Source organism: Passer montanus, unplaced genomic scaffold (assembly GCF_014805655.1).
Source record: "Passer montanus isolate IOZ18808 unplaced genomic scaffold, ASM1480565v1 scaffold270, whole genome shotgun sequence".
Lineage (NCBI taxonomy): Eukaryota > Metazoa > Chordata > Aves > Passeriformes > Passeridae > Passer > Passer montanus.
In genome coordinates, this window is record NW_024367373.1 from 5,419 (window position 1) to 18,395 (window position 12,977).

General features: G+C 67.2%; 1 protein-coding gene across 1 annotated transcript in view; it reads right to left on the reverse strand.

The window, feature by feature from the left end:
* Positions 1–12,977, reverse strand: part of ITGA7 (integrin subunit alpha 7) — a gene marked incomplete at its 3' end in the record, with an annotated part of 19,518 nt that overhangs the window by 393 nt on the left and 6,148 nt on the right. The window contains exons 6-24 of the mRNA XM_039712992.1: positions 11,541–11,672; positions 11,368–11,487; positions 10,035–10,315; positions 9,461–9,464; positions 9,131–9,355; positions 7,885–7,973; positions 7,673–7,800; positions 7,207–7,366; positions 6,948–7,115; positions 5,911–6,063; positions 4,866–4,978; positions 4,090–4,342; positions 3,788–3,807; positions 3,651–3,752; positions 2,497–2,574; positions 2,151–2,414; positions 1,654–1,725; positions 1,432–1,571; positions 857–951 (exon numbers count right to left, since the gene is read on the reverse strand). Coding sequence (XP_039568926.1) covers positions 857–951; positions 1,432–1,571; positions 1,654–1,725; positions 2,151–2,414; positions 2,497–2,574; positions 3,651–3,752; positions 3,788–3,807; positions 4,090–4,342; positions 4,866–4,978; positions 5,911–6,063; positions 6,948–7,115; positions 7,207–7,366; positions 7,673–7,800; positions 7,885–7,973; positions 9,131–9,355; positions 9,461–9,464; positions 10,035–10,315; positions 11,368–11,487; positions 11,541–11,672 — 2,597 coding nt within the window. The remainder of the gene's footprint in view (positions 1–856; positions 952–1,431; positions 1,572–1,653; positions 1,726–2,150; positions 2,415–2,496; positions 2,575–3,650; positions 3,753–3,787; positions 3,808–4,089; positions 4,343–4,865; positions 4,979–5,910; positions 6,064–6,947; positions 7,116–7,206; positions 7,367–7,672; positions 7,801–7,884; positions 7,974–9,130; positions 9,356–9,460; positions 9,465–10,034; positions 10,316–11,367; positions 11,488–11,540; positions 11,673–12,977) is intronic.

The following is a 12,977-nucleotide window of genomic DNA, read 5'->3' on the forward strand; positions in this document are numbered from 1 at the left end:
CCAACCCCGGCTTCATGCTCCAGCTCGACTTCTACGAGGGCATCCTGAGCGCCAGCAGGGGGGGGACAGGGTGGGGACAGGGTGGGGACACCCTGGGGACACCCTGGGGATGGGGAGACAGCATGGGGACAGCGTGGGGATGTGGGGACAGTGTGGGGACACCCCAGGGATGGCGGGGGGACACCCCAGGAGTGGGGGTCTCTCTTTCTGGGGGATGGAGGGGACATCCCGGGCATGGGGACACCAGGGATGGGGACACGGAGGGAATGGGGACACCAGGAATGGGGACACCCAGGGCATGGGGGGACAGCGTGGGGACAGTGTGAGGCCAAGGTGGGGACAGTGTGGGGACACCCCGCGAATGGGGACACTGGGAATGGGGACACCCCAAAATGGGGCCCTGGCAGAGCAGGGACACCCCAGCACCGGGGGGATCCCGGGAACGGGGGCACCCCGAAGGAGGAGGACCCCAAAGCCCGGGTGCCCCCATGAGCACGGCCCCCCAAACCCCAAGCCCAACCCCCCACTCACCAGGGTCACGTTCCTCCTCCTCCTCCCCGCGGGCACCCAGTGGGGGTCTCTCTTTCTGGGGGATGGAGGGGAAATCCCGGGTATGGGGACACCAGGGATGGGGACACGGAGGGCATGGGGGGACAGCGTGGGGACAGTGTGGGGACACCCCGCAAATGGGGACACTGGGAATGGGGACACCCCAAAATGGGGCCCTGGCAGAGCAGGGACACCCCAGCACCGGGGGGATCCCGGGAACGGGGGCACCCCGAAGGAGGAGGACCCCAAAGCCCGGGTGCCCCCATGAGCACGGCCCCCCAAACCCCAAACCCAACCCCCCACTCACCAGGGTCACGTTCCTCCTCCTCCTCCCCGCGGGCACCCACCACGAGCGGGCCGGGGGCTCCTCGGGGGGCTCCCCCTGGCCCGGCAAACCAGCCCCTGTGTGGAGACATGACCCCAAAAACAGCCCCAAAGCCAGAAACAGCCCCCACCCCAAACCCAGCCCCAACCCCAAAAACAGCCCCAAACCCAGAAACAGCCCCCACCCCAAAACAACCCTGTCAGGAACCTTGACCCCATTTTGGTTTTGGGTTCCCGAGGAGGGGTCTCTGTTTTTGGGGATCTCATTTTGGGGGTGTTTCTGTTTTTTGGGGTCTCTGTTTTTTGGGGTTTCTGTTTTTGGGGTCTGTTTTGGGGGGTGTCTCTGTTTTTGGGGTCTCTGTTTTTTGGGGTGTCTCTGTCTTAGGGTCTCTGTTTTGGGGATCTCATTTTGGGGTGTCTCTTTTTTTAGGGTCTCTGTTTTAGGGTCTCTGTTTTCGGGTTTCTGTTTTGGGGTCGCTATTTTAGGGTCTCTGTTTTGGGGTCTCTGTTTTTGGGGTCCTTTTGGGGATCTCTATTTTGGGGGTGTGTCTGTTTTGCGGGGTGGGGAGGGGTCTCGTTTCGGGGGGTCTCTCACCGTGACCTCGAAGCGGACGGCGCTGCCCACCTGGCTCTCCCTCTTCACCGCGCTCTCCCCCACCACCTGCCCCCCAAAAAACAGCCGGGGGGGCACGGCCACGCTGCGGGGACAGCCCTGCCGTGAGGGGGGGTCCCGACCCCAAAGCCGCCCCCCGGGCACCCCAAAGCCCCCTCCCCACTCACCCGCTCACGGCCAGGGGCAGCTCGATGACCACGCGGGCGCGGGCGACCACCGGCCGCAGCCCCGGCTGCTCGCTGGTCCTGGGGGTGAAACCCCGAAAGAGAAACCCCAAGGGGGTGCGGTGAGCCCCAAAGGCAGCCCCCCGACCCTAAATGCTGGGGGGCCGGACTGTAAAACTGCCGGGGTTTTGTCCCCAAATCCTGGGAGTCTGACCCCAAATCCCCTGGGATTCCAGCACCCAAACCCTGGGGGCTCTGACCCCCAAACCCGGGGGTCTCCATCCCCAAACCCCTCGGGGCTCTGGCCCCAAATCCTGGGGGCTCCAAACCCCAAATTCCCCATAGCTCTTACCCGGGGGTCTCTATCCCAAAATCCCGGGTGTCCCATCCCCACTCCCGGGTGTCCCATCCCCACCCCGGGTGTCCCATCCCCACCCCGGGGGTCCCATCCCCACTCCTGTTTTAGGGTCTCTGTTTTGGGGTTTCTGTTTTGGGGTCGCTATTTTAGGGTCTCTGTTTTGGGGTCTCTGTTTTTGGGGTCCTTTTGGGGATCTCTATTTTGGGGGTGTGTCTGTTTTGGCGGATCTCTGTTTGGGGTGTGTCTGTTTTGCGGGGTGTGTCTCTCTTTTGGGGAGGGGTCTCGTTTCGGGGGGTCTCTCACCGTGACCTCGAAGCGGACGGCGCTGCCCACCTGGCTCTCCCTCTTCACCGCGCTCTCCCCCACCACCTGCCCCCCAAAAAACAGCCGGGGGGGCACGGCCACGCTGCGGGGACAGCCCTGCCGTGAGGGGGGGTCCCGACCCCAAAGCCGCCCCCCGGGCACCCCAAAGCCCCCTCCCCACTCACCCGCTCACGGCCAGGGGCAGCTCGATGACCACGCGGGCGCGGGCGACCACCGGCCGCAGCCCCGGCTGCTCGCTGGTCCTGGGGGTGAAACCCCGAAAGAGAAACCCCAAGGGGGTGCGGTGAGCCCCAAAGGCAGCCCCCCGACCCTAAATGCTGGGGGGCCGGACTGTAAAACTGCCGGGGTTTTGTCCCCAAATCCTGGGAGTCTGACCCCAAATCCCCTGGGATTCCAGACCCCAAATCCTGGGAATCTGACCCCAAATCCCCTGGGATTCCAGACCCCAAATCCCCTGGGATTCCAGCCCCCAAATCCCCTGGGAGTCTGACCCCAAATCCCCTGGGATTCCAGCCCCCAAATCCTGGGAATCTGACCCCAAATCCCCTGGGATTCCAGCCCCCAAATCCCGGGGGCTCTGGACCCCAAAGTCTGGGGGGTCTGACCCCCAAATTCCCCAGAGATTTACCCCAAATCCTGGGGTTCTGACCCCAAATCCCCTGGGATTCCAGCACCCAAACCCTGGGGGCTCTGACCCCCAAACCCGGGGGTCTCCATCCCCAAACCCCTCGGGGCTCTGGCCCCAAATCCTGGGGGCTCCAAACCCCAAATTCCCCATAGCTCTTACCCGGGGGTCTCTATCCCCAAATCCCGGGGGTCCCATCCCCACTCCCGGGGGTCTCCATCCCCAATCCCGGGGGTCCCATCCCCACTCCCGGGGGTCTCCATCCCCAATCCCGGGGGTCTCCATCCCCACTCCCGGGGGTCTCCATCCCCAATCCCGGGGGTCTCCATCCCCACTCCCAAAATCCCGGGTGTCCCATCCCCACTCCCGGGTGTCCCATCCCCACCCCGGGTGTCCCATCCCCACTCCCGGGGGTCTCCATCCTCACCCCGGGTGTCCCATCCCCACTCCCGGGGGTCTCCATCCCCAATCCCGGGGGTCCCATCCCCACTCCCGGGGGTCTCCATCCCCAATCCCGGGGGTCTCCATCCCCACTCCCGGGGGTCTCCATCCCCAATCCCGGGTGTCCCATCCCCACCCCGGGGGTCCCATCCCCACTCCCGGGGGTCCCATCCCCACTCCCGGGGGTCTTCATCCCCACTCCCGGGGGTCCCAGCCCCACTCCCGGGGGTCCCAGCCCCCCGGCCGGCTCACGTGGACAGCTCCAGCTGCACCTCCAGCTCCGTGGTGTGGATGGAGATGCCCGAGGTGCTGAGGATGAGGAAGAGCCGCACCTGGGGGAGGGGCAGGTGGGCGCTGAGGGGCAAAACTCCCCTTTTCCCCCCAAACACCCACCTGGGATGGTGGGGGGCTCGGTGAGGCCGCAGGCGCGCAGGCGCAGAGTGACCACAGAGTGACCACAGAGTGACCCCAGCCCAGACCCCCAGGGTGACCCCAGAGTGACCCCAGAGTGATCCCAGTGACCCCAGAGTGACCCCAACCCAGACCCCTGAGTGTCCCCTGTCCCCTGTGTCCCTGTCCCTGTCCCCGTGTCCCTGTCCCTGTCCCTGTCCCTGTGTCCCTGTCCCTCTGTCCGTGTCCCTGTCCCCCATCCCCTGTCCCTCTGTCCCTGTCCCCGTGTCCCTGTCCCTGTCCCTGTCCCTGTGTCCCTGTCCCTCTGTCCGTGTCCCTGTCCCCGTGTCCGTACGGCGGTGCCCGCGGGCTCCTCGGCCCTCACGGCGGCGTAGGGCAGCTCCGGGGGGAAGGTGCCCACGAGCAGGGCCTGGTGGGCATCGTCCCCGTCGCGCTGCGGCTGCGCGGGGTCCGAGGGCTCGTTGGTCACCAGCACCTCCAGCGCCACGTCCCGCTGGTCACTCACGGCGAAGATGGCAGTGCCATCCTCGTCCCTGCGGGCACAGCTGGGTCAGAGCTCTGGGGACATCCCTGGGGACTCAGGGTGAGGTGGCAGTGCCATCCTTGCACGTGTGACTGCCTTGGGGACATCCCCAGGCACCCAGGGTGAGGTGGCAGTGCCATCCTCATCCCTGCGGGCACAGCCGGGTCACAGCTCTAGGGACATCCCGGGCACTCACAGAGAGGTGGCAGTGCCAGCCTTGCATGTGTCACCCTTGGGGACATTCCTGGGCACTCACAGAGAGGTGGCAGTGCCAGACTCACCCCCGTGACCCCCTGGGGACATCCCGCTCCCTCCTGGGAGGTGGCAGTGCCACCCTCGTCCCCGTGACTCCCTTGGGGACACCGCGGTCCCTCTCGGCAGGTGGCAGTGCCATCCTCACCCCTGTGACTCCCTTGGGGACACCGCGGTCCCTCTGGGAGGTGGCAGGGGTGGCAGGGGTGGCAGGGGTGGCAGGGGTGGCAGGTGCCAGCGCTGGCAGGGGTGTCAGTGCCCCCGTGGCCGCTGTCGCTCACCGCGGCAGGGGCACGAAGTCGCTGTCGCCCAGGCGGGCGCAGAAGCGCGGCCGCAGCTCCAGGTGGCTCTGGCAGATTTTGTCATCGCCGCAGCCCTGGCGCAGGAAATGCACCTGGGGGACACGGGGACATCGTGGGGACACCGCGGGGACATCGTGGGGACACCGCGGGGACATCGCGGGGACATCGTGGGGACACCGCGGGGACACCCTGGGGACACCGCGGGGACACCCTGGGGACACCGCGGGGACACCGCGGGGACATCCCAGGGACACGGGGACACCGCGGGGACACACCGGGGACACAGCGGGGACACGGGAAGGACACAGGGACAGACAGGAGGACACAGAGGGGACACTGCCGGTGTCCCAAGCTGGGATGGGGGGACATGGAGGGACACAGGGTGACACGGGGTGTGACACAGGGGGTGGCACAGGGTGGCACAGGGTGGCACAGGGGGTGACACAGGGTGGCACAGGGTGCCCCAGGTGGCAGTGCCCACCTCGGTGCGCAGCGTGCTGGGCTGGCGCGGGCTGGGGGTGACACAGGATGACACAGGGTGGCACAGGGTGACACAGGGTGGCACAGGGTGCCCCAGGTGGCAGTGCCCACCTCGGTGCGCAGCGTGCTGGGCTGGCGCGGGCTGAGGGTGACACAGGGGGTAGCACAGGGTGGCACAGGGTGACACAGGGGTGACACAAGGTGACACAGGGGGTGACCCGGGTGGCAGTGCCCACCTCGGTGCGCAGCGTGCTGGGCTGGCGCGGGCTGGGGGTGACACAGGATGACACAGGGTGGCACAGGGTGACACAGGGGTGACACAAGGTGACACAGGGGGTGACCCGGGTGGCAGTGCCCACCTCGGTGCGCAGCGTGCTGGGCTGGCGCGGGCTGGGGGTGACACAGGATGACACAGGGTGGCACAGGGTGACCCAGGGTGGCACAGGGGGTGGCACAGGGTGGCACAGGGTGACCCAGGATGACACAGGGGGTGACACAGGGGTGACACAAGGTGGCACAGGGTGGCCCGGGTGGCAGTGCCCACCTCGGTGCGCAGCGTGCTGGGCTGGCGCGGGCTCAGCGCGGGCTCCAGGGGTGGCAGCGCCGTCCCCGGGTCCCCCCGGTGCCACCCGCGCGTCCCCGCGATGGCGAAGGCCAGCGTCACCTCCAGCGGGCGCAGCTTGTCCCGGATGTCGTCCTGAGGAGGAGGAGGGGGGAGGAAGGTCAGGGGGCACTGGGGACACGGCACAGCTGGCACAGCTGGCACAGCTGGGGGGACACGGGGACAGGGATCGGGGGAGGAAGGGGAGGGTGAGGAGGGCGAGGATGAGGAGGATGAGGAAGATGAGGGTGAGGAAGATGAGGGTGAGGAAGATGAGTGTGAGACTGAGGAAGGTGAGGCTGAGGAGGCTGAGGATGAGGAGGGTGAGGAAGATGAGGATGAGAAAAGTGAGGCTGAGGAGGGTGAGGGCAGGGCCGGCGGTGAGGAAGGTGCGGCAGAGGAAGAGGAGGGTAAGGCTGAGGAGGGTGAGGAAGGTGAGGATGAGGAGGGTGAGGCTGAGAATGAGGAAGAGAAGGCTGAGGAAGAGGAGACGGAGGAAGAGGAGGCTGAGGATGATGAGAAGGATGAGAAGGAAGAGGAGGCTGAGGCTGAGGCTGAGGATGAGGCTGAGGAAGAGGAGGCAGAGGGTGAGAAGGCAGAGGAGAAGGAGGCAGAGGAGGCAGAGGATGAAGAAGAGGCAGAGGCTGAGGGTGAGGATGGGGCTGAGGGTGAGGATGAGGAAGAGGCCAAAGATGAGGCTGAGAGTGAGGAAGAGGCTGAGGGTGAGGAGGCAGAGGCTGAGGAGGAGGAGGAGGATGAGGATGAGGCCGAGGATGAGGGTGAGGATGAGGATGAGGCCGAGGATGAGGAAGAGGATGAGGATGAGGCCGAGGATGAGGGTGAGGATGAGGAAGAGGCCAAAGATGAGGCTGAGAGTGAGGAAGAGGCTGAGGGTGAGGAGGCAGAGGCTGAGGATGAGGGTGAGGAAGAGGATGAGGCTGAGGCCGAGGATGAGGAGGAGCCGAGGCCGAGGCACGCACTTGCAGGCGGAAGGCGGCGGGCACGCAGCGCCGCTCCCGCGGCCGCGGCAGCTCCAGGCGCGCCCCCAGCCGGTGCTCGGGCTGCGCCGGGCCCCGCGCCGGGAACGACCCCCGCGGCTGCAGCCCCCGCGCCCGGCGCTCCGCGTCCGCCTCCAGCAGCAGCTGCAGCTCTGCCAGAGAGGGGAGGGGGCTCAGAGGATGGGGGCCCAAAGGATGGGGAGGGGTCCCAAGGATGGGGAGGGGTCCCAAGGATGGGGGCCCAAAGGATGGGGAGGGGTCCCAAGGATGGGGAGGGGACCCAAGGATGGCACGGTGGCACCCACCAGACGCCGCGGCCGTCGCCGCAGTTGCTCTGCTCCAGGTCGATGAGCGGCGGCTGCACGGACACGTTCCGGGACACGTGCACCACCGGCCGCGCCCTGCCGGGAAAAACGGGGGGCCCGGGGAGCCCCCCAGCCCTGAGCGCCCCCCCGGGACCCCCGCAGGGACCCCCGAGGGGCGGGGGGCTCGGGGAGGCGGAATTCGGGGAGGGGGTTCTGGGGGGCTTGGGGGTCCTGGGGAAGGGGAATTGACAGGGGGGCTCGGGGATTTGGGGGGGCTCAGGGACCTCAGGAATTGAGGGATTCTGGGGGGTCCCAGAGCCGGGGGGCTTTGGGATCCTCAGGAATTGGGGGATTCTGGGGGGGGGTCTCCTATCGGGGGGTCCCTGGGGGCGGGGGTCTCACCTGTAGAGCACCACGGTGTCCGACAGGGACCCCACGAGCAGGTCGGGGTGCAGGTTCCCGTCCACGTCCAGCCCCCCCGAGAGCGAGTAGCCAAAGGCCGAGACCCCCACGGCCTCCCCGTCCAGGACCTGGGCGGGGGGCGCCTCTGGCTGAGCCTGGAGACCCCCGGGGACCCCCCGAGACCCCCCCCGGGACCCCCGGGACCCCCTCACCTGCGCCGGGCGGGTGACGATGCCCAGGGCGCTGCCGTGGTAAATGAAAACTTTGCCCGCGCCGTCGAAAGGAGCCCCCACGGCCAAGTCTGGGGGGAATTTGGGGGGATTTGGGGAAATTCGGGGGGATTTGGAGGGCCAGACCCCTCCCCAGGGATCCCTTGGGGTGCAGCCCCCCGCCCCAAGGTGGCACCGGCACCCCAAAAAGCCCCCGAGCCCCCCAGGCTTGGGGGGTGTTGTGCCCCAGGGAGACCTCCCAAAATCTTGGGGACCCCAAAAATAATCCCCCAAATCCTCCCCCCACTAAAAACCCCTCAGCCGAAATTCTGCCATGGCTGGTCCTCGGAGACCCCAAATCCCCCCCAAATCCCCCCAAAATCTCCCCAAATCCCCCCAAAGCCCGTCACCCTCAAACCCATCCAGGGTTTGGTCCCTCCCCGGACCCCAAAACACCCCCAAATCAGGTGACAGTTCTGGTGTCCTGGCTGTCCCTATGACCCAGGTGACAGTGACAGTGACCCAGGTGACAGTGACCAGGTGACAGTGACAATGACAGTGACACAGTGACAGTGATGCAATGACCCAGGTGACAGTGACAGTGACCCAGGGGACAGTGACCAGGTGACAGTGACAATGACAGTGACACAGTGACAGTGATGCAATGACCCAGGTGACAGTGACAGTGACCCAGGGGACAGTGACCAGGTGACAGTGACAATGACAGTGACACAGTGACAGTGACAGTGACACAGTGACACAATGACCAGGTGGCAGTGACAGTGCCACAGTGACAGTGACACAATGAGCAGGTGACAGTGACAGTGGCAGTGACAGCGATACAATGACAGTGACACAGTGACAGTGATGCAATGACCCAGGTGACAGTGACAGTGACAGTGACACAGTGACAGCGATACAGTGACAGTGACGCAGTGACAGTGACACAATGACCAGGTGGCAGTGACGCAGTGACAGTGATACAATGGGCAGGTGACAGTGGCAGTGACAGTGACAGTGACAGTGACACAGTGACAGCGATACAGTGACAGTGATGCAGTGACAGTGACACAGTGACAGTGACCAGGTGACAGTGACACAGTGACAGTGACACAGTGACAGTGACACAGTGACAGTGACCAGGTGACAATGACAGTGACACAATGACCCAGGTGGCAGTGACGCAGTGACAGTGACACAGTGACACAGTGACAGTGACGCAGTTACCAGGTGGCAGTGGCAGTGCCACCGTGGCCGGCCCCGCACCCGTCGCTGTTGAGGTCCAGCAGGGCCAGCGCGTGGCCGAAGGCCGAGCTCAGCTGCGGGCCGCCCAGCACGGCCTCGGCCAGCAGCCGGCTGGCGCTGCCGCGCCGCAGGATCAGCACGGCGCCCGTGTGGTTGGCGCGGGGCGCGCCCGTGACAAAGCTCAGCTCGTGCCGCCGCGTCAGCCCCGCGCCCGCGTCCACCGAGAACCCTGCGGGCAGGGGACAGCGCCGTCACCGCCCGGGGACACGGGGACACACCTGTCACCGCCCGGGGACACGGGGACAGCGCTGTCACCGCCCGGGGACACGGGGACAGACCTGTCACCGCCCGGGGACACGGGACAGCAGTGACACAGTGACACAATGACCAGGTGGCAGTGACAGTGCCACAGTGACAGTGACACAATGAGCAGGTGACAGTGACAGTGGCAGTGACAGCGATACAATGACAGTGACACAGTGACAGTGATGCAATGACCCAGGTGACAGTGACAGTGACAGTGACACAGTGACAGCGATACAGTGACAGTGACGCAGTGACAGTGACACAATGACCAGGTGGCAGTGACGCAGTGACAGTGATACAATGGGCAGGTGACAGTGGCAGTGACAGTGACAGTGACAGTGACACAGTGACAGCGATACAGTGACAGTGATGCAGTGACAGTGACACAGTGACAGTGACCAGGTGACAGTGACACAGTGACAGTGACACAGTGACAGTGACCAGGTGACAGTGACAATGACACAGTGACACAGTGACCAGGTGACACAATGACCCAGGTGACAGTGACAATGACACAGTGACACAGTGACCAGGTGACAGTGGCAGTGACAGTGACAGCGATACAGTGACGCAGTGACAGTGACACAGTGACGCAGTGACAGTGACACAGTGACACAGTGACAGTGACGCAGTGACCAGGTGGCAGTGGCAGTGCCACCGTGGCCGGCCCCGCACCCGTCGCTGTTGAGGTCCAGCAGGGCCAGCGCGTGGCCGAAGGCCGAGCTCAGCTGCGGGCCGCCCAGCACGGCCTCGGCCAGCAGCCGGCTGGCGCTGCCGCGCCGCAGGATCAGCACGGCGCCCGTGTGGTTGGCGCGGGGCGCGCCCGTGACAAAGCTCAGCTCGTGCCGCCGCGTCAGCCCCGCGCCCGCGTCCACCGAGAACCCTGCGGGCAGGGGACAGCGCCGTCACCGCCCGGGGACACGGGGACACACCTGTCACCGCCCGGGGACACGGGGACAGCGCTGTCACCGCCCGGGGACACGGGGACAGCGCTGTCACCGCCCGGGGACACGGGGACAGCTCTGTCACCCCCCAGAGCCCTGCGGGCAGGGGACAGCGCCGTCACCGCCCGGGGACACGGGACAGCCCTGTCACTACCCAGGGGACACGGGACAGCGGTGTCACCTTGGGGCCAACCAGGGGACAGCCCTGTCACCGCCCGGGGACACGGGACAGCGCTGTCACCAGCCGGGGGACACGGGGACAGCTCTGTCACCCCCCAGAGCCCTGCGGGCAGGGGACAGCGCCGTCACCGCCCGGGGACACGGGACAGCCCTGTCACTACCCAGGGGACACGGGACAGCGGTGTCACCTTGGGGCCAACCAGGGGACAGCCCTGTCACCGCCCGGGGACACGGGACAGCGCTGTCACCAGCCGGGGGACAGGCGGGGACACGCCAGGCTCTGGGACCCCCCACAAAAGCTCTGGGAGCCCCCCAAGCCTGGCAGTGCCCGCAGCACAGCCCTGGCACAGCGACGGGACGGGGACAGGGACAGGGACAGGGACAGGGTCTGGTGACACAGGGACGGTGACACCGGGGTGGGGACACAAGAGGAGCGGGGTCGTGCGGTGGCGGGGGGGCGTGATGCGGCCACGCGTGTGCGCGTGCGGGGTGACACGGAGGGGACAGCGAGGGGACAGGGAGGGGACAGGGTGGGGACAGGGCCCCGTCTGGGGACACGGCGGGGGGATCCGTGTCCCCACGGGGACACGAGCGCGCAGGTGACACCCCAGGGACACCCCCGAGGACCAGGGTGACACCAGAGGGGGGACACGCGTGACAGGAGCCCCGCGGGGACAGCGCCACACGCGTGTGCCCGCGGGGGGCGAGGGGAGGGGGCGGCACGGCACGGGGGGGTCACACAGGGCACAGGGTGGCACAGGGTGGCACAGGGCGGCACACGGGTGGCACACGGGTGGCACCACGCACGAACCCAGGTAGGAATTGTGCCCCACGTCCGCGGCCGCTCCCGGGACCCTCTCTCCGGGCTCGGGGGTCCTGAAGACCCTCTGGTCGGGGGTCGCGCTCTCAATGTTTGTCACAAAGAGCAGCCCTGGGGGGGGGCGGGGGTCAGCGCGGGCGGGGGGCGCGGGGGTCCCCCCGTACCGAGGTAGCTGTTGGCGGGCAGGGGGATCAGGGAGGGGTCCTGCTCCTTCTCGCCCCCCGCCTCGAACGGGCCGGAGTCCGGGAGCAGCAGGTCCAGGGAGCTCTGCCGGAGCTGCTCCAGGCGCACGGTGCCTGCGGCCCGGGGACACCGGGGACAGTGGGGCCAGGGGGATCAGGGAGGGGTCCTGCTCCTTCTCGCCCCCCGCCTCGAACGGGCCGGAGTCCGGGAGCAGCAGGTCCAGGGAGCTCTGCCGGAGCTGCTCCAGGCGCACGGTGCCTGCGGCCCGGGGACACCGGGGACAGTGGGGCACTCAGGGGACACCGCGGGGACACCCAGGGGACACCGGGGACACTCAGGGGACACCGGGGACACCCAGGGGGACACCCAGGGGGACACCCAGGGGGACACCCAGGGGGACACCCAGGGGGACACCCAGGGGACACCGGGGACACCCAGGGGACACCACGGGGACACCCAGGGGACACCCAGGGGACACTGGGGACACTTAGAGGGACACCGCGGGGACACCGCGGGGACACCGCGGGGACACTTAGAGGGACACCCGGGAACGAGGAGGGGGGCCGGAGTGGCTCCAAGGGCAGGGACCCCACCCCAGGGGATGGAGGGGACAGTGGGGACACCGCGGGGACACTCAGGGGACACTCAGGGGACACCGCAACACGTGGAGCGACCCCCGGGGATGGGGGGCGGAGCCGCTCCAAGGGCAGTGACCCCTCCCCAAGGGACACCGCGGGGACACTTAGGGGGACACTCAGGGGACACTCAGGGGACACTCGGGGGACACCCGGGGACGAGGAGTGGGATGGAGCGGCTCCAAGGGTGGGGACCCCTCCCCAGGGGATGGAGGGGACATGGGGACACCGGGGACACTCAGAGGGACCCCCGGGGATGGGGAGGGGGAATGGAGCAGTTCCAGGGACAGGGACCCCTCCCCAAGGGACACGGGGACACCGCAGGGACACTCAGGGGGACACCCGGGGACGAGGAGTGGGATGGAGCGGCTCCAAGGGTGGGGACCCCTCCCCGAGGGACGTGGGGACACCGCGGGGACACTCAGGGGACCCTCAGGGGACGGGGAGGGGGGGATGGAGCCGCTCCAAGGGTGGGGACCCCTCCCCAGAGTGAGAGGGGGACACCACAGGGGACCCCCGGGGACACCGAGGGACCCTCGTGCCCAGCATCACCCGGGCACAGCTGAACCTCCCCACTCCCCCTCCCTCCCAATTGTGGGTACCCCACCCCTCACACCCCCAAATCCCCCCGGAGGGGTCCCAGCATCCCTCACCCTCCCAGTTATGGGTGTCACACCCCCCAAACCCACCGTGGGGGTCCCAATTCTGTCTCCCAAACCCTCCTGGAGTGATTCCACCACCCCTCACCCTCCCAGTTATGGCTCCCAAACCCCCTGGGGGGGG